This window comes from Lagenorhynchus albirostris, chromosome X (assembly GCF_949774975.1).
Source record: "Lagenorhynchus albirostris chromosome X, mLagAlb1.1, whole genome shotgun sequence".
Lineage (NCBI taxonomy): Eukaryota > Metazoa > Chordata > Mammalia > Artiodactyla > Delphinidae > Lagenorhynchus > Lagenorhynchus albirostris.
Genome location: NC_083116.1, coordinates 89,695,407 through 89,716,296, shown reverse-complemented (window position 1 = coordinate 89,716,296; position 20,890 = coordinate 89,695,407). Strand labels below are relative to the sequence as shown.

Below are 20,890 nucleotides of genomic sequence, written 5' to 3'. Positions count from 1 at the left end.
ATCACTCAACCCCACAGACCACCTGTCATGTACCCACAGATACTCTTCACCCTACAGACCCCCATCACTCATCCTGCACTCTCTGTCATTAACCTCATAGACCTTCAGTCATAAAACAAATGGGTACTTGAGGAATTTTGAGGAGATGACAAAGAATGAATAATAAAACTGCAGATACCTGGAAACTGGCTCCAGGTAACCTGTGCAGAGCAGGACTTCATTTTAAATCCTGGTTCCGCTCAAGCCTACAGTGTAGCTTTTGACAAATGCCTCACTGTTAAGGCCGTGCTTCACTTTCTCACCTCAGATCCATCACTTACCTCATGGTTTACTTAAGGCATGCTGGCCTCTGTGTTCTTCCTCAGACACACCAGGCACAGGCCCACCTTCCTTCTGCTCTCTGTGCCATTTACTATCGCTTTGGTCTAGAGCATGTTTTCCCCTTTCATTCAGTGCTTTCATCTGTAAAATGCTTATAATAATAGTACCTATCTCATAGGGTTTTTATGCAGATTAAAGGAATTAATATATTTAGACTATCTGGCATACACTTTGTTGAATGGAACAATGAACAAATGAAAGAGAAAGTTCTCCCCAGCACTATGGCAAGGACCTCCTTTTTGAATTCCTTGCTTCCAGTATCTTTCCTTCCAGGGCTCTCTCCACAACCAAGACAGGGACATCTGATCACATCATACCCCCATCTAAAACCTGTGCTCCAGGGCCTGCAGGATAAAACTCCAAGCTCTAGGCTAATGTTTTGCTCATTCCACCCTATGGTAATTTTAATGAGAAACAGACTTTCAAACTCCCTGTTTCCATCAGAAAATCCAGCAGTGCCACACAAGTGTTTTAGAATTGCAGACTTCTCTAAAAAGGTAACGTTAACGGTAGCATCCATACAATACTGCAGCAACAGCTGGAGTCCAGGTAACTTACAGGACTCCTTTGTGAGAAATTACATTTGTAAGGGCAGCCTGTATTTTGTCCAAACCATATAGATGTTATACAGTAAAGTGAGGAGAATGCCTTTTTGCATTTTGTGGTACATAAAGTTTCTCAAAGGAGTCTAAGCTATGTCCAGTATTCAGCTGATATTTGGTGGACACACCATTTAATAACAGGATCGATCTCAACGTGTTGTAAGGATTCAATAAAAACAAAGGCAAACTTTAAAAAGCTAAGACCTCCAGAGAGCATACAAATGGCTTTTTGGGGTAAATTACTTATTGAAGTATAACATGCGGGCAGAAACTGCAAAAATCATAAATGTACAGCTCCATGAATTTTCACAACGTGTAAACTATTTTTTAAAAGATTCTGGAAAAAGGATTATTCTTCCGTTCAGCGGATTCATTTGAAGTGAGGATCACAGGCGTTTGAAATAGATGACATCATCTCTAAGCAGAGACGCGAGGCGACTTGGGGCGGGATGTGGAGGCTTGACGTCGTCGCGCAGCAGCTTCCTTTCCCCGCCCACTTTTCTCGCCTGAATAGGTCGTCACTTTAACACGCACCTAGGTGAACCCGGAAGCAAACTGCCCAAACAACCAAACCAAGAACAAGGGCGGGGCGGGCCCTCAATAAGCGCCTGCACACTGGCTAAAGTGAGGCAAAATGCCCGGCTTTGGGGGGCGGGGCTCCTGGCAACAGCACACTGTGCGCGTGCGCAGAGGCGACCTCCACCCTGTGCCAGGTGGTGGGGGGGGTAGGGTCCCGTGGCGCCCTCTGCGCCTGCGCCCGGGCGCAAGGTGGGGCCGCAGGCGCCCGCATTTTGGGGTGTGCGCAAGGGTAGGGGGCAACGGTCAGCTGTCACCCGGAGGCGGGTGGTGGAGGGATGGCGACGGCCTCTGGATCCTCGGACTTGGCCGGCTCCGGAGCGCCCCCGCCTGGTGGGGGAGCCCAAGCGGCAGCTGAGGAGGAAGAGCGAGAGGTGGTGCGGGTCCGAGTCAAGGTGAGGCTGGCGGCCCGTCGTCTAGCCTGCCCCGAGCTCCCAGGGGAAGGGAAGGCGGTGGCTGTCCTAGGCTGGAGGGCGGGACCTGAGAATTGGGGTGTTACGTGAGGGGCGAGGCTTGAGGGCAGAGTGATGGTGGCGTGAGTGGAGGGTGGGGGAGAGGCTGGACCTGGGAATGCGAGGGCAGGGCATGGGGCGTGATGACTGCAAATGGAAAGGTAGAGGCCCCTGGAATGGATGGGTGGAGATTGTGGGTAGAGAGGAGGGGCTATAGGGCTGGAGGAGGGGCCTTAATAGTTGAGTGGGGCCTTGAGAAATGAGGGAGGCTGTTGCTGTCTGAAAAGGAACCTCTGACATCAGTCAACATATGTGTTGAGAGTGCACTTTTGTGCAAGTCCCCACCCTGGATGAGCGGACATACTCGTCGGGGAGACAAACAGCTCAGTAAATGAGATGCTTCAGACACTGGTAGATGTCATGGGGAAATAACGAAAAAGGTTCGGAACTAGGGAGTTACTTTAGCCAAGGTCGTACAGGGAAATCCCCAGAGAGGTACTGAAGGAGCAGAGACACAAATAAAAAGGAGTCAGGCATGTGCATATCAGGGGGGAAGAGTGTTCTAGACAGAGGGAACAGCAAGGGCAAAGGCTGGGAGGTGGGGATGAGCTTGGCATGTTCCCTTAGGTTCCCATGTTGCTGGAGCCCAGAGAGTGAGGGGAAGAGTGGTAGGAGGTGAATCGGAGAGGTAAGAGAGGGGCAGATTGTGAAGGGCCTTTGGCATGTACTCTTGAGTAAGAAAGCTGTTGCAGTAGTTCCAGCAGGCAGTCAGTGATGGTGGCTCAGACTAGGGTGGTGGCACTGGTGGTGATGAGAAGAGGGTAGATTCTGGTGAGAAGTAAACAGATCACTTCAGTGTAATAGAGGAAGCTCAAAGGTAGAGGTTTGGGAGTTCAGAAAAGAGAAGATGCCTGAGCTGTGTGTGAGCCAGCTGAAGAAAGTGGGAAGGACGTACCAGACTGGGGGATCTGCATAAGCAAAGGCCTGGAGCCAGAATGTATTCAGAGTATAACTTCCAAGAGTCTGGTAGTACCAGAGTGTAAAGTTCAAAAAAGCTGACTGGAGGGAGGCTGGCTGGGGTCCTATAGGCCCACCTGTTGGGGATCCTGGGGTTCCCTTTGAAGAGATTTAAGCAGGGGAGTGTTGTAGATAGATGTGCTAGATTGGTTGCAGCGCGGAGGACTGGTTTAGTGAGGGCCAGACTGGACATGGTGATCCAGGCAACCATCATTGAGGGGATGTAGAAGAAGGATTGGGTGCCTGGACTATTGCAGTAGCCCCCTCACTGGAACACTCCTTTCTCCTTTGTCCCCCACAGACTGTTCATAGAGCAGCCAGAAGGATCCTGTTAAATCCTGAGTCAGACCACATCCCTCCTCTGCTCAGAACCCTCCCAAGCCTCCCCCACCCTCCATTCAGAGCAAAAACAACAGTTCTCCCCATGGCTCAGAACTCCCGCCTTGATCTGGTCCCTGCTACTCACTCCATGTCAGCATGGTGATGTGACCCCTGATGGCCGACCCCTGTCTTCTCTCCCCAGAAATGTGAGAGCTTCTTGCCACCTGAGTTTCGCTCTTTTGCTGTGGACCCCCAGATCACCTCACTCGATGTGTTACAGCACATCCTCATCCGAGCCTTTGACTTGAACGGGTGAGTAACGGGAGCCTGGGGAAAGCCAGTGGGCCACCCACCTCGACAGCGGTTGTTTGGCATTTTTATTGTTGTTGTTTGGTAAAGGGGGAGGTTGTTTTCTTGTTATTATTACTATTATTATTATTATTATTATTATTATTATTGAAATAATCCCACAGTGAACAAACAGCCACATACATATCTTGGAATATTTGGGGAAATCTAGTCATGGGAGTAATATTGCTGAGTTAAACGGTGTATGCTTTTTTAAAATTTCAACAGATGTTTCCAAAATGTTCTCCAGGTAGGTATTACCAATTTACAGTCTCACCAGCAGCCCATAAAATTCCTGTTTCCCTCACACCCTCACAAACACTGGCTACTAGAAAACATTGGAAAATTTGCCAACCTGATAGATGAAAAGTAGTGTCTCTTGGAGGCAGGTGTGATGGTTATTTTGTTGTCGTTGTTATTTTGGACGAATGCACATGGTAACAAACTCAAATAATACAAAAGTGATGGGTATTTAGGATGTTTCCATGGTTACAATAGTTATCACACAACATACTTCTTTGCATAGTTGCACAGGTGTATCTGAAGAACAAATTCTTAGTTGTTATTTGACTTTTTGTGCATAAACATTTTTTGTTGTGAAATATAACAAACATACAGATTGCTTTTTTTTCTATGCACAAGGCTGCTTTCTTCCCACTTCTATCCCTCAGCTACTCTGTTACCCTCCCTAGAGGGGACCACGTTACCAGTTCCCAGTGTGCTCTCCAGATACAAGCAGGTGTGTATCTGCTTCTGTTTGTGAAACAAAATAGAAAAAAACGATCTGACCTCAGGCTGCCTGAAATCCTTGGCACAGTGCCCAGCACATAGTAGGAAGTTGTTTTCAAAACCATCTATCCTCCTCGGCTTCTTTTGGAAACTGTCCCTGAGGCCTCCAGGGCACTGGGGCACTGAAAGATGCCATGTCTTCTCTGTCCAGGAAGAAGAATTTTGGTATCAGCTACCTGGGCCGGGATCGGCTGGGGCAGGAAGCTTATCTCTCACTCCTGTCTGACTGGGACCTCAGCACGGCCTTCGCCACCGCCTCCAAACCTTACCTGCAGTTGCGTGTAGATATTCGGCCCACTGAGGATAGTGAGTACCTGGTGCCTTGCGGGCACTGCTCTGGGATGCCCCCCTTTCCCCGTGGGATGACTCCACTCCTCACAATGCACTCCCTCACGGTGGGCTAGGGAGCAAGGAATCCTGGGTCCAAATCCTGGCTTGGCCACTGGCCCTCAATTTCTTTATCTGTAAAGTAGAGATAATGGTATCTTAGGGCCATCATGATGATTCAACAGGCAAATTCATGTAAAAAACCTGGAAAGGTGCATGGCTGCATAGTGAATGCTCAAAAAGTATTAGCTCTAATAACAATAATGATCACATTTATTACAGCATATAATGTAGTAACATATAACTGTATAATGCAATATAATAATAGAGCTACAGTATTATATGTTTCAGTTATAATAATATTGTAAATATAACAATGCTGATTATAGTCATGGTAATTGTATTTATTCATTGACTCACCCTGCACTCATATTCATTTGTTTGTTCCTTTTATCTCTCAGCCACTTCCAGTCTTCTCATATTTGTTCCCCTAGTCTTACCTGTACTGGTCCCTGAGAGCCCACAGATAAATTAAGACACGGTCCCCAAAATTTGATTATTGAGCATACATTAGAAAATAATAGTGTGTCAGGGTTAAAGTTCCTGGGTATGGTAACGGTATCATGGTTATAGAAGGAAAATATCCTTGTTCTCGGGAAAAACACAGTTAAGTATTAAGGGGTAAAGCATCATGATATCTGCAAATAATTCAGCAAAAAAATATACAATGGAATATTACTCAGCCATAAAAATAAACGAAATTGAGTTATTTGTAGTGAGGTGGATGGACCTAGAGTCTGTCATACAGAGTGAAGTAAGTCAGAAAGAGAAAAACAAATACCGTATGCTAACACATATATATGGAATCTAAGGAAAAAAAAAAAGGTCATGAAGAACCTAGGGGTAAGACGGGAATAAAGACACAGACCTACTAGAGCATGGACTTGAGGATATGGGGAGGGGGAAGGGTAAGCTGTGACAAAGTGAGAGAGTGGCATGGACATATATACACTACCAAACGTAAAATAGATAGCTAGTGGGAAGCAGCCACGTGGCACAGGGAGATCAGCTCGGTGCTTTGTGACCACCTAGAGGGGTGGGATAGGGAGGGTGGGAGGGAGGGAGACGCAAGAGGGGAAAGATATGGGAACATATGTATATGTATAACTGATTCACTTTGTTATAAAGCAGAAACTAACACACCATTGTAAAGCAATTATACTCCAATAAAGATGTTAAAAAAATAAAAAAATTTTAAAAATGTATATATATATGGAGAGAGCAAGATGAAGCAAATGTGGCAAAATGTGAACAGCTGGGGGAGCTAGATGAAGGACATATGGATGGTCAATGTATTCATCTTTTAACTTTGTCATAGATTTGAAATTTTTTTAAAATAAAAAGTTGTGGAGTGGAAGACACGGTTCCCAGCCTCAGGGAATTCACAGTGCCTGTTTGGGGTGACTGAGGCATTTTATTTTACTTTATTTATTTATTTTTAATATTTATTTATTTATTTGGTTGTGCCAGGTCTTAGTTGCGGCTCGCGGGCTCCTTAGTTGCGGCTTGCCAGCTCCTTAGTTGCGGCATGCATGTGGGATCTAGTTCCCTGACCAGGAATTGAACCCGGGTCCCCTGCATTGGGGGCACAGAGTCTTAACTACCGAGCCACCAGGGAAGTCCTGAGGCATTTTATTGATGTCATAATAACATATAAATAGCTAACATGTGTCAAACACTTGGGGCCATTCTGCACACATAATGTTTATTCATTGGATTGTCAAAACAATTCTACAGGGTAGGGACAATCGTTATCCCCATGTTATAAATGGGGAAACTGAGGCTCATAGAGGGGACAGGACTTGTCCATGTGACACAGACAGTAAGTGGAGGAGCAGGATTTGAACCCAGGTGGTGGCTGAACTGTCTTCAGAGTCCTTGCCTTTAACCATTTAACTCTACAAAATGTGGGGCTTGTTAAGAAAAAGAAACTAGAGAAAAAGATAGGCAGAGAGAGAGAGAGAGAGAGAGAAACAAGAGTCAGAGGGAAAGATAGTGACAGAGACAGGCAGAGAGACAAATGGGAAAAGACAGGTAGCCAGAAACACAGGAACCTCTGCACTGAGCAGCCCTATGTGCTACTGTGTGTCAGTCACTTAGCTAAGTCCCCAAGCCTCCATTTCCTCACCTATAAAATAGACACAATAGCACTATTTCAGTAAGGAAATAAAATCTGCCCCACTAATAAACATGTGAAGAAAACCCCAACTGCACAAGAACTGAGAGGAATGCAAATTACAGAGAGACACACACCCATCAGTTTGGCAAAAGGACATTTAAAAGTTATCTTTTTAAAGAGAATCAACTTTCCAGTTACTGATGAGTTAGTTCTATTCCTACCATTGTCTTGTTTCCCAAACTCCTGCAAATACACGAGTTTGTTTCTGAATTCCTGATCCCCTTACACTGATCTCTTTGTTCAACCCTAAGCCAATTCTATGTTGTTTTAATCATGTAGCTTTATGATATGTTTTAATGTTCTCCTTTTAAAATTTTTTCTTGAATATTCTCACGCACTTACTGTTCTTTTTTTTAAAATTATTTATTTATTTTTTGTATGCGTTGGGTCTTGGTTGCTACGCACGGGCTTTCTCTAGTTGCGGCAAGCGGGGGCTACTCTTCATTGTGGTGCATGGGCTTCTCATTGTGGTGGCTTCTCTTGTTGCAGAGCATGGGCTCTAGGGTGCGTGAGCTTCAGTAGTTGTGGCACGCAGGCTCAGTAGTTGTAGCGCACAGGCTTAGTTGCTCCGTGGCATGTGGAATCTTCCCAGACCAGGGCTCCAACCCATGTCCCCTGCACTGGCAGGTGGATTCTTAACCACTGCACCACCAGGGAAGTCCCACTGTTCTTTTCATTTAATAGAATTAGCTTATCATTTCATTAAAATCCTGATGGGAATTTGATTGGAGCTACTTTTTTGGGGGGGGGCTGTGCCACACAGCTTGCAGGATCTTACTTAGTTCCCTGACCAGGAATGGAACCCAGTGAACCTGGGCCCACGGCAGTGAAAGTGCCAAGTCCTAACCAGTGGACCGCCAGAGAATTCCATGGAGTTGCATTTTTTTTTTTTACATTTTTTAATGAAACTATTTTTTTTTTTTTTTTTTTAGCCGCACCACGTGGCTTGTGGTATCTTAGTTCCCCGACCAGGGACTGAACCCAGGCCCTCCACAGTGAAAGCACAGAGTCCTAACCACTGGACCGCCAGGGAATTCCCTAATGAAACTAATCTTTAATTATCCAGTAAATACATTCTCCTTATTATAAATAATGCTGAAGTCTCCTGGAACCAGTGTGCCTAATCTTTTTTTTTAATTTATTTATTTTATTTTTGGCTGCATCAGGTCTTCGTTGCTGCACGCAGGCTTTTCTATGGTTGCTGCGAGCAGGGGCTACTCTTTGTTGCAGTGCGCGGGCTTCTCATTGTGGTGGCTTCTCTTGTTGGGAGCACGGGCTCTGGGCTCACGGGCTTCAGTAGTTGTGGCACACGGGCTCAGTAGTTGTGGCTCGCAAGCTCTAGAGTGCAGACTCAGTAGTTGTGGTTCATGGGCTTAGTTGCTCCGCGGCATGTGGGATCTTCCCGGACCAGGGCTCAAACCTGTGTCTCCTGCATTGTCAAGGCGGATTCTTAACCACTGCACCACCAGGGAAGCCCCCACTGTGCCTAATCTTGTTCCCCTACCCTTTTGCCCTGCAGGAGCTACTTTGATCAGTTTGATGTATAACCTTACAGGTCCTTTATTTATTCACACACACATACACACAGACAAATTAATCTACATATAGAGATACGTAAGTATATTCATATTTGTATATATACACAGACGGTATGTGTTTAACATTAATGGTATCATGCTATACATTAATAGGTAAGTAAGGGCTTCCCTGGTGGCGCAGTGGTTGAGAGTCCGCCTGCCGATGCAGGGGACACGGGTTCACGCCCCGGTCCAGGAAGATCCCACATGCCGCGGAGCGGCTGGGCCCGTGAGCCATGGCTGCTGAGCCTGCGCGTCTGGAGCCTGTGCTCCGCAACGGGAGAGGCCACAACAGTGAGAGGCCCGCGTACCGCAAAAAAAAAAAAAAAAAAAAGGTAAGTAAGTGTCCAATCAATGGAGCTGTTACAAATATTATTAATGGAATTCTTGGGATCGTGTTTATGACTGTGAAACCAACAGGCATGTTGTGACCACTTAGATGGCCCAGTCCCTCTTTCAGGGAAGAAGTCAGTTTCTGTCACCTCTACAGTTGGAAGATTACCAAGCCTAGACCATCAACCAATCTGTGCATTTGTGATATGAATCCTCTTTCTGTCATATGTATTGCAGATATTTTTTTCCAAGCTTATCTTTTTGTTTTATGGCTTTGTTTATGGTGCTTTTCTGATCCTATCAAAAACTAAAATATGTATGCAGTCTTATACATATATCTGTCTTTTTCTTTATGATTTCTGAATTTCTCCTTACTTTGGAACATCCTCCCCATCCACAAGCTTATACAAATATTCTCTTACATTTTCTTCTAATATGCTTATTATTTTCTTTTCTACATATAAATCTCTGTCAGCATTGTGATTAGTAGACCTAGCTTTAAAAAAAAAATTCCAGACAAATAGGTATGTCAGCATCATTTATTAAATAACCACTTTTTCTACACTGATTTGAAATGCCACTTTTGTCATGTACTGAGTTCCCATATGTCCTTGGATTTATTTCTGGGCTTTCTATATTGAATTCCACCAGTTGGCTCTGTTTGTCTCATGCTATGCTAACACCATATTTTTATCACAGTGGTTTTCTGATACATTTTAATAAGGCAAGCATTGCCTTCCTCCCACTATTCTTTTTTTTTTGGCTCTCCTTTTTCTTAACTATTCTTAAATGTGAATTCTTTCATATGAACCTTAAAATAATTTTATCCAGTTCCAGCAAAAAACCCACTACGTCACTGATTGGCATTGCACAACATATATAATTTAGGATTTGGGAGGTTTGACAATTTTATGGTAAGGAGGTACAGCATGTATAGTACATATTGTGTAATACTGCAAGAAGGGCCTGGGGCAGCACCCCATAATGAAACGTGCATGTTTCTTCAGGGAAGTGTGTGCATATTCACACTTAGTGAGTTACATAAAGACTAGATATAGGGTTTCCCCTCAGTGGTTAAGAATCTGCCTGCCAATGCAGGGGACACGGGTTTGAGCCCTGGTCTGGGAAGATCCCACATGCCACGGAGCAACTAAGCCCTTGCACCACAACTACTGAGCCTGCACCCTAAAGCCCATGAGCCACAACTACTGAAGCCCACGTGCCACAACTACTGAGCCCGTGCACCACAACTACTGAAGCCCACTCACCTAGAGCCCGTGCTCTGCAACAAGAGAAGCCACTGCAGTGAGAAGCCCACGCACCGCACCAAAGAGTGCTTGCTCACCACAGCTAGAGATAGCCCACGCACAGCAACGAACACCCAACGCAGCCAAAAATAAATAAATAAAGTAATTTATTTAAAAAAAAAAGACTACATATAGTCACACGTCAGTTCAGATCCGGTTTTGCCACTAGATGAGTTTGGGCTTGTAGAAATCCTTTGTCCATTTTATTAACAGGTTCTTTCTTTCTTTTAAAAGTCAATATAGAATATCTCTCTTTTCCTGTCATGTGTTTTGTCTTTTATTTTTTTTAAACTCACTGAGTTATACACTTTATTTATTTTTTAATTTGGTTGCACCAGGTCTTAGTTGCGGCTCACGAGCTCCTTAGTTGCAGCATGTGAACTCTTAGTTGTGGCCTGCTTGTGGGATCTAGTTCCCTGACCAGGGATCAAACTGAGGCCCCCCGCATTGGGAGCGCCGAGTCTTAGCCCCTGCGCCACCAGGGAAGTCCCATGTTTTTGATGTTGAGCGGTGCTTTTTCTGATATTCACATGGCTGCTCTTGCTTTCTGCTTGTGTTTGCCAGGTACACCTTCATGTTTCTTCAATTTTTAACCTTTCTTTGTCACCTAGTTTTAGTATGTCTCTCACAAAATCTCCGTAGCTGGATTTATGCTTTTTTACACAATTGACAGTGAAATCTTTTGAGCACTTTTCCCCTCCAGTCTCCCCCACCCTCCGTAGCCCGTGAAATGGAAGCTTTGGAACACTTCTCATTCTCATCCTTCTCCTGCTCCCTAACCCTTAACTTCTGGGCTTTGCTCCAACAGTAATTTTTTCTCTTTTTCAATTCCAGGCTATCATTATCTTTTCTTTAGAGTCACTCGCTTATGTTTCAGGAATCCTAATGTAACAATGTTACAAACTCCCAGTCACAGTCTCTTTGTCGTTTTATGTTTAACTGTATATATTAAAAACTTGTGGCCTGTCCCCATTTACCCTCCCTTTTGCCTTCCCCCACCCACATTGAGCCCTTGTAGTCATTCAGTAGTCATTTCTTAGAGAACTTCTTCGTTCTCCTCCAGTAAGGCGCATGCGTTAGATGTATGCTAATGATCAGAAACTTCAGTCGTGGTGGATACGTACTGGGTTGGCTGGATGTGGGACCCTTGGATCTCAGGCCTCTCTTGTCAGTACTCCGTGGGTGCTGCAAGCCACTGTCTTGCTTCCAGAGTTGTGGAACAGAAGCCCATCGGCAATCGGACCTTCTTTCAGTTGTAAGCAGCCTGTTCTTCATCTTTGGAAGCTGGCAAGAGTTTGTCTTCATTCTTAGAATGTGGGCACTTCGCCAGCAGGTGAATAGAGTTGGGGGAGCCCGTGGTCTGTGCTGTTCGTTGATTCATCCTACCTGAGACCTGCCGAGCCACTTCTTCATCTCAGGGACAGTTTCCTTCATATCTGGGTAATTCTGTCTCCACCTGACCCCTTTGCTCCTCCTGCATTTCTTAGGGTTTGCATTGTCAGGTCTCCTGGACTTGTCCTCCAGGTCTCTCTGCTTTCCTCTCAAATCATCAAGCTTTAGCTCTGTGCCTTGACAGGGGCTCCTCTCTTTGGTATTTCAGACCATTGGTGTGACCTTCTTTATTTTACCTGTTGAGTAGTGCAACCTTCTTTATTTTATGTGTTTTCATGTTTTAGAAAGCCCACTCTGGCAGCTGTTGGGAGAGGGTGCAGAGGGGCAAAGGGGAGGCAGGGACTGGTTGGGAGGCAGTTTCAGGTGAGAGGCGTGGTGTGAGCTGAGAGAAGAGGTGGAATTGAAGTGTGTTCTGCATGCAGAAGCTATGGAGCTTGGTGATGGTTTGGCCCTGGGAATTGAGAGAGTGGGAGGCGGCAAGGACATCTGTGAGGTGTGGGACTTAAGCAGCTGAACAGGTAGAGACACTGTTCACTCACACGAGGAGCAGAGGGGGAGGTTATGTCTAGAGTGGATCTTGGGCTCCCCTTTTGGACCCCTTAGGTTTGCAGTGCCCCACGGGACACCTAAAGAGAGGCAGTGACATCCACTTGTGGCCCAGGGTTTGCTTCCCCTCAGCTCTGTGGGAGAAAGTACAGTGGACTTCATGGAAATGTTGCTTAGTGACGGCATTTGCCTGCAAATGACAATGGCTTGAACAAATCCCAGTTGATTTGTTTCGTATAATAGAGTTTGAAAGCTACTGGTCTTTGCTGTTGTCAGCTTAGCAGCTCTCTGGCGCCAGAGCCGACATCTCTTAAGTCTCTCGAACTTATTCAGGTGGCCACTGCTGCTTCAGCCACATGACATTTGAGGTGGGCAGAAAGGATGCAAGGGGGAGTAAAGAAGAGAGAGAAGGGACAGACTTCTGCTGATGTTCCAAGGGCCAGAATTGGGTAATATCAAGCATAGCATTGTTTCTTCTGTCTAACATGCATGGCATACCTGTTCTACAAATACTTTTGCTAAACTTTATCTGGGCCCTGGAGTAAGGTAAATGAGATTCACATCCCAGCCCTACCGTTTCCTTGGCCACTTACTAACTGTTCCAAGCTGTTTGTCATGGTCTGCAAAATAAGAATGATAATGGTAGTCTATACCAATTGTGGGAGGAAAACTAGCAGGAATATAAGATTAAAAGAGTTTGGGCTCTTGAGCTTTGGGCCTGGCCTTCAAATTTCGGTTCTTTCACCCACTTGCTGTGGGGCCTTGGGCAACTTCTAGTCCTGACTATGCATGTTTCCACATAGAGTGGCGATAATAATAGTGCCTAACTTAGAGGATGGATGTGAATATTAAATGAGTTAATATTTGCAAAGGGCTCAGAACGCTTCCTGGCACTTAGCCGTATGGAAGTGTTGTCTACTGTTCTTATCGTTTATATTGACGTTAAGCCCTGTCACAGTGCCTGGCACATAGTAAGTGCTTGATAAATATTACCTTATATCATTAAAATACTACTATTAGAGTCTGCTCAGCCATTCTGTGAGACAGTTTCCACAAGAGGATTATTCGTGGTTTTATTTTTTACGTGATTGGGATGACATGGGAAGGGAGAGTGGAGTGGCTCATTGCCCTGTGGGTGGCCTGGCTTTGGAGGGAGAGGAACCCGACCCTGAGGTCTGGGGTTCTCATCCGCATTCTCATACGGCGTCATTCTGTGTGCCCAGGCCCGCTGCTGGAAGACTGGGACATAATCAGCCCCAAGGATGTCATTGGCTCCGACATGCTGCTGGCTGAGAAGCGGTCATCGCTGACGACAGCTGCCCTGCCCTTCACACAGTCCATCCTCTCTCAGGTGCTTTCAGGGAGCCGCGGGGCCCAGCTGTGATTGGAGGGCAGGGCATCCCTGGTACCCCCGATTCCGAGCATGCCGGTTGGTACCTGCCCCTGGCCTGCCCAGCTGAGTGGTGGCCTCCCTCCCTCCTTCCTTCACAGGTGGGCCGCACCTTGTCCAAGGTCCAGCAGGTGCTGAGCTGGTCATATGGGGAAGACGTCAAGCCCTTCAAGCCTCCCCTAAGCGATGCGGAGTTTCACACATACCTGAACCACGAGGGCCAGCTCTCACGCCCCGAGGAGTTGCGCCTGCGGATCTACCATGGTGGTGTTGAGCCCTCCCTGCGAAAGGTGAGCCCTCTTGGTCACTCATTGGATCCATCACAGCAGTCATGAATAGCTCAAGAGACACATGCGGTGGGCCACACTCTCAGCGGATGGCGTGGAAGTATTCCAGCACAGCAGGCTTACCTTCAGGAGGGGCAGGCTTTTCCAAAGGAGGGCAGAGGCCCAGGGTGGCTGGGTGGTGATGGATCCACACGAGGGTGTGGCAGCTCATCTGTAGACCCTCAGCCTCATCCCTTTCATCCCTGGCCAGGTGGTGTGGAGGTACCTTCTGAACGTGTACCCAGACGGGCTGACAGGCCGTGAGCGGATGGACTACATGAAACGCAAGAGCCGCGAGTATGAGCAGCTCAAGAGCGAGTGGGCCCAGCGAGCGAGCCCCGAGGACCTGGAGTTCATCCGCAGCACGGTCCTCAAGGACGTGCTGCGTACCGACCGGGCCCACCCCTACTTCGCAGGGCCCGAGGATGGCCCACACCTGCGGGCTCTGCACGACCTGCTCACCACTTACGCCGTTACCCACCCACAGGTGTCCTACTGCCAGGGCATGAGCGACCTGGCCTCGCCCATCCTTGCCGTCATGGACCACGAGGGCCATGCCTTTGTCTGCTTTTGTGGCATCATGAAGCGCCTGGCTGCGAACTTCCACCCTGATGGCCGCGCCATGGCCACCAAGTTCGCTCACCTCAAGCTGCTGCTGAGACACGCCGACCCTGACTTCTACCAGTACTTGCAGGAAGCCGGTGCTGACGACCTCTTCTTCTGTTACCGCTGGCTGCTGCTCGAGCTCAAGCGCGAGTTCGCCTTTGATGACGCTCTCCGCATGCTGGAGGTCACCTGGAGCTCGCTGCCCCCCGACCCTCCCGAGCATGAGGTAGAGCTCGTGGGCCCCCCCAGCCTGGTGGCAGACACTGGCTTTGGGGGCCACAGGGGACGGCCCGTGCGGCAGAGGCACATGCTGAGGCCCGCCGGTGGAGGAGATGGTGCTTTTGAAGATGCTGTTGACCACTTGGCCACCACCAGCCAGGGGCCTGGTGGTGGAGGGCGTCTCCTGAGACAGGCCAGTCTGGATGACCTCCAGCAACTCAGGGATAACACAGGCCCCAGGAGGGACCTTCTGGTCCAGCTGCCCCACCCAGCTGCCCTCATCAGCTCCAAGTCTCTCTCTGAGCCCTTGCTGAACTCCTCAGACCCACTGCTTTCCTCCTCTTCCCACCCTGATTCCCCATCGTCTTCATCTCCGCCATCCACCCAGGACGCCTCTCCCACTGGTGACATGGCTGCAGGATCCCCCTTGATGCCAGAGGTGGACTCCCCACAAGACCCTGGGAAGTCCCTGCCACCCCCACCCCCACTGGGCCTGCCCCCGCCCCAGGAGTTTGGCCGAGGGAACCCATTCATGCTTTTCCTGTGCCTCGCCATCCTGCTGGAGCACCGCGACCATATCATGCGCAACGGGCTGGATTACAACGAGCTGGCCATGCACTTTGACCGCCTCGTGCGAAAACACCACCTGGGGCGCGTCCTACGCCGGGCCAAGGCTCTCTTCGCTGATTACCTGCAGTCAGAGGTGTGGGACTCAGAGGAGGGGGCCGAGGCCACAGCCCCATCTTGATCAGACTCCCTCCAGCCCACTATCAGCCCCACCAGATATCCGTTCTTTGCCAAGAGGGCCTACACATGAGACCCCGCCTCCCTGCCTGCCAGCCCTAGACATGTGGGAGCATAGTGCCCTCTTTCCCCAGGTCTGAGAGTATGGGGCTCTGCTTCAGTACTGCCCCATGGCGACCATGGCCTCTTTTTTCTGTTTTTGTTGTTTTGTTTTTAATAATTGTACTTTGCACACATGAAGGTCACTGTGGTCTGTGTATTTCTCTGCCTTCTCTCTGGTTTTTGTTGTAGATGGAGTCCCCAGGGCCTCTTTACCTGCTGGAGCTGAAATACTTCCCATTTCAGGTGAAGGGCGGCTCCTGCTTCCCCAGTGGCAGGAGAATGGATGCTGAGAAATCAGTTCTAGAAGGTGAGCCCAGGTCGAGGACTGCTTGAGGAGGCCTGAGGCTGTTTTGTCGTACATCTGTCTGCCTGTAAGGGTCTGGATGATGTCTGTGAATGTATGTTTTTAGGACAGGCCCTTTGAATGAGGGATGGGAGAGAGAGATCCTGATTCAGAAAGGGCAAGATTCATTACAAAGACTGGGAAGTATGGGCTACTTAGAAACATTGGGCCAGCTACCTCTAGCATTCCACACGTCACCATTTCTAGGATCCAGCCCCTTCTCTGTGAGTCTTATGCACTAATGCTAGTGGTCCTGGACAGGGGTCTAAGGTTCCTATTCTCGTCACTTGCTCTGGGGACAGCTTAAGGGACTATGGCCTTGCCATGCCTCAGGCTGTCAGCACTAAACTGGGTTTCCAGCTCATGGATACCTGTCTTAACCATTTCAACAATAGAAACCATTTATTTGCCTTCTCCGTCCCACTACTGTGGACAAACAAATCAAGCACTGATAAAGCTCAGGCCCTAAAAGGAGTCACCTACCTGTGTGGAGGATAATGATCCAAAAGAAGTTCATTTTTCCCACTTACCTTCTCAGAAGGCAGATTCTCTCACAGGCCGAGTTGTCCCTCCACAGAAGACATGGCAGATGATGGATGAAGTAACTTGGGGTCCTTCGGGTCGTGGCCTCACTGTGCCAGGTTCTGGCCAGAAGTTGCTGCTCTAGGCAATACTGACAGGTGAGGGGCACGAGGGCAGCTATCCTCTCATCTGTCTCTCCCAAAACAATGTCATATAAAGCTGGAGTTAACTCTTAAAAGGCTCCCATCACCCCCCATTATTGGACAGGAGGCTGACCACTCCTCAGATGAGGGCTCAGTCACCGGAGGCAGGACAAGACCATTCTGTGCCTAGGGTCTCCAAGACTGTGGGTCTAACAAGTGCGGATAAGGGGCTCAGGCACCCTGGCCCCAGGGGCCATCCAAGATATGGGAGAATCTGGCCCTCTGAGGACCTGAAATGTCCCATTTGTCAGTAACCAGCTGACACCCTCTGGGTGTATTCTGTGATTTATGAGCTTAGATATTTGAGAAGTCAGACAAGTCAATTCTGTGTATGGCAGCTTGGGACCTCTGAAGGCCAGAGGAGTCCTTCCTGTGAACAGGAGGCTCAGATAACCTGAAGGACAGAAATCTCTATTAGTTTCCGAAGTTACTTGGGACTTCTGGTTCCCGCTAAGATGGCAGACAGCACAAGCCACTGATTCCCTTGCCCAAAAACTACTCTGGAGAAACTACAGAGGGAAACATGAGTTCCAGAAACTAGCACAGCTATGAAGACCTATGAGGAGATGGAAGGTTATCTTTAACTGACCTGTGTTTTGAGTGGTAGATGGCTGGAGGCAACAAATACAGGACAGGTTAGAGATTTAAGTTCTGGCTGGTGCCTCTCCCCCATGTTGCCTTGCCTGCCCCCTCATTGCAGAAATCATCCAAACCACTGGTACAGGTGTCTGGTTGGGGGGGCTAGTATCAGGGTAACAAGAACCCTGCTGAGGGGAGGAAATGAGCAGCCAGAGGAGTGATTACTCCCCCGCTGTCCCCCTCCAGACACCAGGGCTAGTGGTAACACCTGGGAGATGACCCCCCCTCTTAGGGTTTAAGGATGAAACCTACCAGCAGAATTGTTGGGTGGTGTGATCGTAGATGGGAGTGAGAGCTCTACTTGTGTGGTGCCTGGGACTCTCCACCCTTTGGCTCATCTCCCCTCACACCCCTTTACCCCTTGGACTCCAGGTGATTAACCAGAGTCAGGTCTGGCCTTCAGCCTTCCCTCAGTACAGTTACCAGCCAGAACAGCTGCTCACATCAGGGGAATATGAGCTCACTGCCAAAAGAACAAGACACCCGGGCAGTATAATGACCTCCAGTGAAAAATAAACTGGATGTATTAGTTATCTATTGCTGTATAACAAATCACCCCCAAACTTAGCTTAAAACAACAAATATTTATTTTCTCAGTTTCTGAGGGTCAGGAGTCTGGGAGCAGCTTAGCCATGAGGTTTTGGCTCAGGGTCTCTTCTGAGGTTTCAGTCAAGTTGTCAGCCAGGACTGCAGTCAGCTGAAGGCATGACTTGGCTGAACGACCCAACACTAACGTGGCCCACTCACAGAGCTGTTGGTAGGAGGCTTCAGTTTTTCACCACGTGAGCCTCTCCATGGGGGTCCAAACAACACGTGGTCCCAGCAGGCAGGCAAGAGACCATAACCAAGACAGAACTGCAATGTCTATTATAACTTAACCTCAGAAATGGCATACCGTCACTTCTGTTGTATTTTCTTGGTCACATAGGCCTATGTGTTTTACTAGGCCCTAGTAAAACATGGAGGGGAACCATGCAGGATGTGAACATCAGGAGGCAGGGATCATTGGGGGCTATATCAGACTGGCTACCACACTGGGTGACATACAGTATCTGAAGCAGAAATACTGGGACATACAGATGAAGACTTTTAAATAAGTACAATAAGAGAGAAAATATAAAACAGGAACAAGAAATAGAAAAAGGACTCAAAACAAAATAAGGTATGAGTATGATGGTAGAAAAAAAAGAAACAAAAATACTGTAAATGGAGAAGATGAAATGAGATGTCAAGTTTTAATATAATAGTAAGTACAAAAAACATTTAGAACACCACCCTCAATGGATTTTGTTTTTTTAAAAAAAGGTCCAACTGTACACACACACACACACACACACACACACACGGATGTTGAAAATGAAAGGATGAAGAAAATATATAGCAGACTAATAAAAGCCCAAAGAAAGCTGGGAGAGACATCCTAATAGCTAACAAAATGAAATTTCAGATCGCGAAAAACAAAGAAGGACATATACTCATTAACAAAGAATATGTCTACCATAAACACATATACTCCTAAGGAGACCTGAACAATACATTTTTAAGCTTGATATATAATTTCATATATATGACACACGTTCCTATATAACCCTCCACTTAACAAATGGAGAAGACTCCTTTTATGCTTACACTTAATTACAAAAAACAGACCCTGTTAGGGCACAAAGAAAGCCTCAATGAATTCAAAAGTATCAATATCAACCATGTTCTCTGGCCACAATGCAATAAAATTAGCAATAATGAAAAGCAATGAAAAAAAAGGCCCCAGGAGTTCCCTGGTGGCCTACTAGTTAGGATTCTGGGCTTTCACTACCATGGTCTGGGATCAATCCTTGGTTGGGGAACTGATATCCCACACAGCACGGCCAAAAAAAAAAAAAAAAGTCCCCATTTTTGGAAACTAGCATTACTAAATAACCCCTGGGTAAAGGAAGAAATAAAGGAACTTTAGAAATACTTAGAACTAAACAGTAAAAACACTACATGCAAAATTTCTGGGACACAGAAAAATCAGTTATTAAAAGAAAATGCATAGCTTTAAGTACATTTATCAGGAGAGAAGAAAGGTTGAAATATAAATGACCTAAGCATTCAAATCAAGAAGTTGGGAAAACAGCAGAGGAACAAACCCATGACTCCATGAGTCATGAAGGAAATATCGTTAAGGAAGGAAATAAGTGCCAAAGAGAATTTTTAAAGTAATGATAAAGAATAGCAAAATGAAAAGCTGGTTCTTTTAAAATATTAATGATAGGCCTCTGCCAAGACTGCTTTAAAAGAATGCAAAATACAACACAGAAAAAGGGAAATTATAGACACAAAAAGGCTCAATATTGGAAGCTAATACATTCGAAAACCTTGATGAAAGGCTTAAGTTTCTGGAAAAATTAAAATGTGCTCAGACTGATGCAAAAAGAAATTGAGAAATATAACAAGTTTTAAGAAAATTTGAAATGATAGTTAAAGACACTCCATCTCGGGCTTCCCTGGTGGCGCAGTGGTTGAGAGTCCGCCTGCCGATGCAGGGGACACGGGTTCGTGCCCCAGTCCGGGAAGATCCCACATGCCGCGAAGCGGCTGGGCCCGTGAGCCATGGCCGCTGGGCCTGCGCATCCGGAGCCTGTGCTCCGCAACGGGAGAGGCCACAACAGTGAGAGGCCCGCGTACCGCTAAAAAAAAAAAAAAAAGACACTCCATCTCATTGTAACAAAAAGCTCAGGCCCAGACCCAGATGGTTTTGCAGATGTAGTTCATCAAACTTCCAAGGAACTGTTAATTCCCAAATATACAAATCGTTCCAGAAACTAGGAAAAAAGCAAAAGCTGCCCAACTCATTTTTTGAGGCTAGTATAGTCTTGATTCTAAAACCAGATAAGGAACATACAAGACAATAAAGTTATAGACTCATTTCACTTATGAATATAGATGCAAAAATTCTAATAAAATATTAGCTACCCGAGTTCAACAGTGTTAGTTTAAAAAAAATCATAAGTAGGGCTTATCCCAGGAATTCAAACATAATCCAAATTAGAAAATTAATGAGTGAACTACCACATTAATAAGGAGGAGAAATCATATGATAGTCACAAAGCAGAAAAAAAATTTGATAAAATTCAGCACTTGTTTATGATATTAAAAAAATAACTGAGCAAACAAAATAAGAGTAGAAGAGAACATCTTTGACTTGATAAAGGTTACGTGGCAAAAAGAGCAAAAATGCCCAATACTAAAAAACAAAAACAAATTTTTTTAAAAGAAAGAAAACAACAAACAAAATGCCTAACAGAGAAAATTTAAACACATTTTCCCTCTAAGATCAGGAATAAGGCAAGGATGTTCCCTCTCAATATTGCTACTTAACATACAGCTGGCCAGTGCTGTAAGGAAAGAAAAAGAAATGAGATGTAAGTTTTGGAAGGAATTGATAAAAACCCATTTGTAAATGATATGACTGACTACCTTAAGGAACTAACAATGACCAGAAAAACTGTTAGGACCAATAAGACAGTTCGGCAAGGTTTCCAGATTAACCTATAAAAACCATTTCTCTACAATAAGAAAATAAAGTATCTAGGAAAGAATTTAACCA

At 46.4% G+C, this 20,890-nt stretch overlaps 1 protein-coding gene across 2 annotated transcripts; it reads left to right on the top strand.

The window, feature by feature from the left end:
* Nucleotides 1-1,749: 1,749 nt before the first annotated feature.
* On the top strand, nt 1,750-15,732 carry TBC1D25 (TBC1 domain family member 25). Of its 2 annotated transcripts, XM_060138274.1 has the most exons (6): nt 1,750-1,954; nt 3,552-3,661; nt 4,638-4,792; nt 13,431-13,558; nt 13,699-13,887; nt 14,135-15,732. In XM_060138274.1, the coding sequence occupies exons 1-6, from the start codon at nt 1,838-1,840 to the stop codon at nt 15,494-15,496; spliced, it is 2,061 nt and encodes a 686-aa protein (XP_059994257.1). In that variant the 5' UTR covers nt 1,750-1,837; the 3' UTR covers nt 15,497-15,732. The 2 variants fall into 2 exon arrangements, with proteins under 2 accessions (XP_059994257.1, XP_059994258.1); XM_060138275.1 differs by lacking the exons at nt 1,750-1,954; nt 3,552-3,661; nt 4,638-4,792 and adding an exon at nt 12,565-12,656.
* The last annotated feature ends 5,158 nt before the right edge of the window (nt 15,733-20,890 follow it).

Coding starts and splice junctions, on each gene's coding strand:
- TBC1D25 (XM_060138274.1), top strand. CDS start 1,838: ATGGCGACGGCCTCTGGATCCTCGGACTTGGCCGGCTCCGGAGCGCCC. Junction 3,662..4,637: donor CGAGCCTTTGACTTGAACGG/GTGAGTAACGGG, acceptor TTCTCTGTCCAG/GAAGAAGAATTTTGGTATCA. Junction 13,559..13,698: donor CACAGTCCATCCTCTCTCAG/GTGCTTTCAGGG, acceptor CTTCCTTCACAG/GTGGGCCGCACCTTGTCCAA.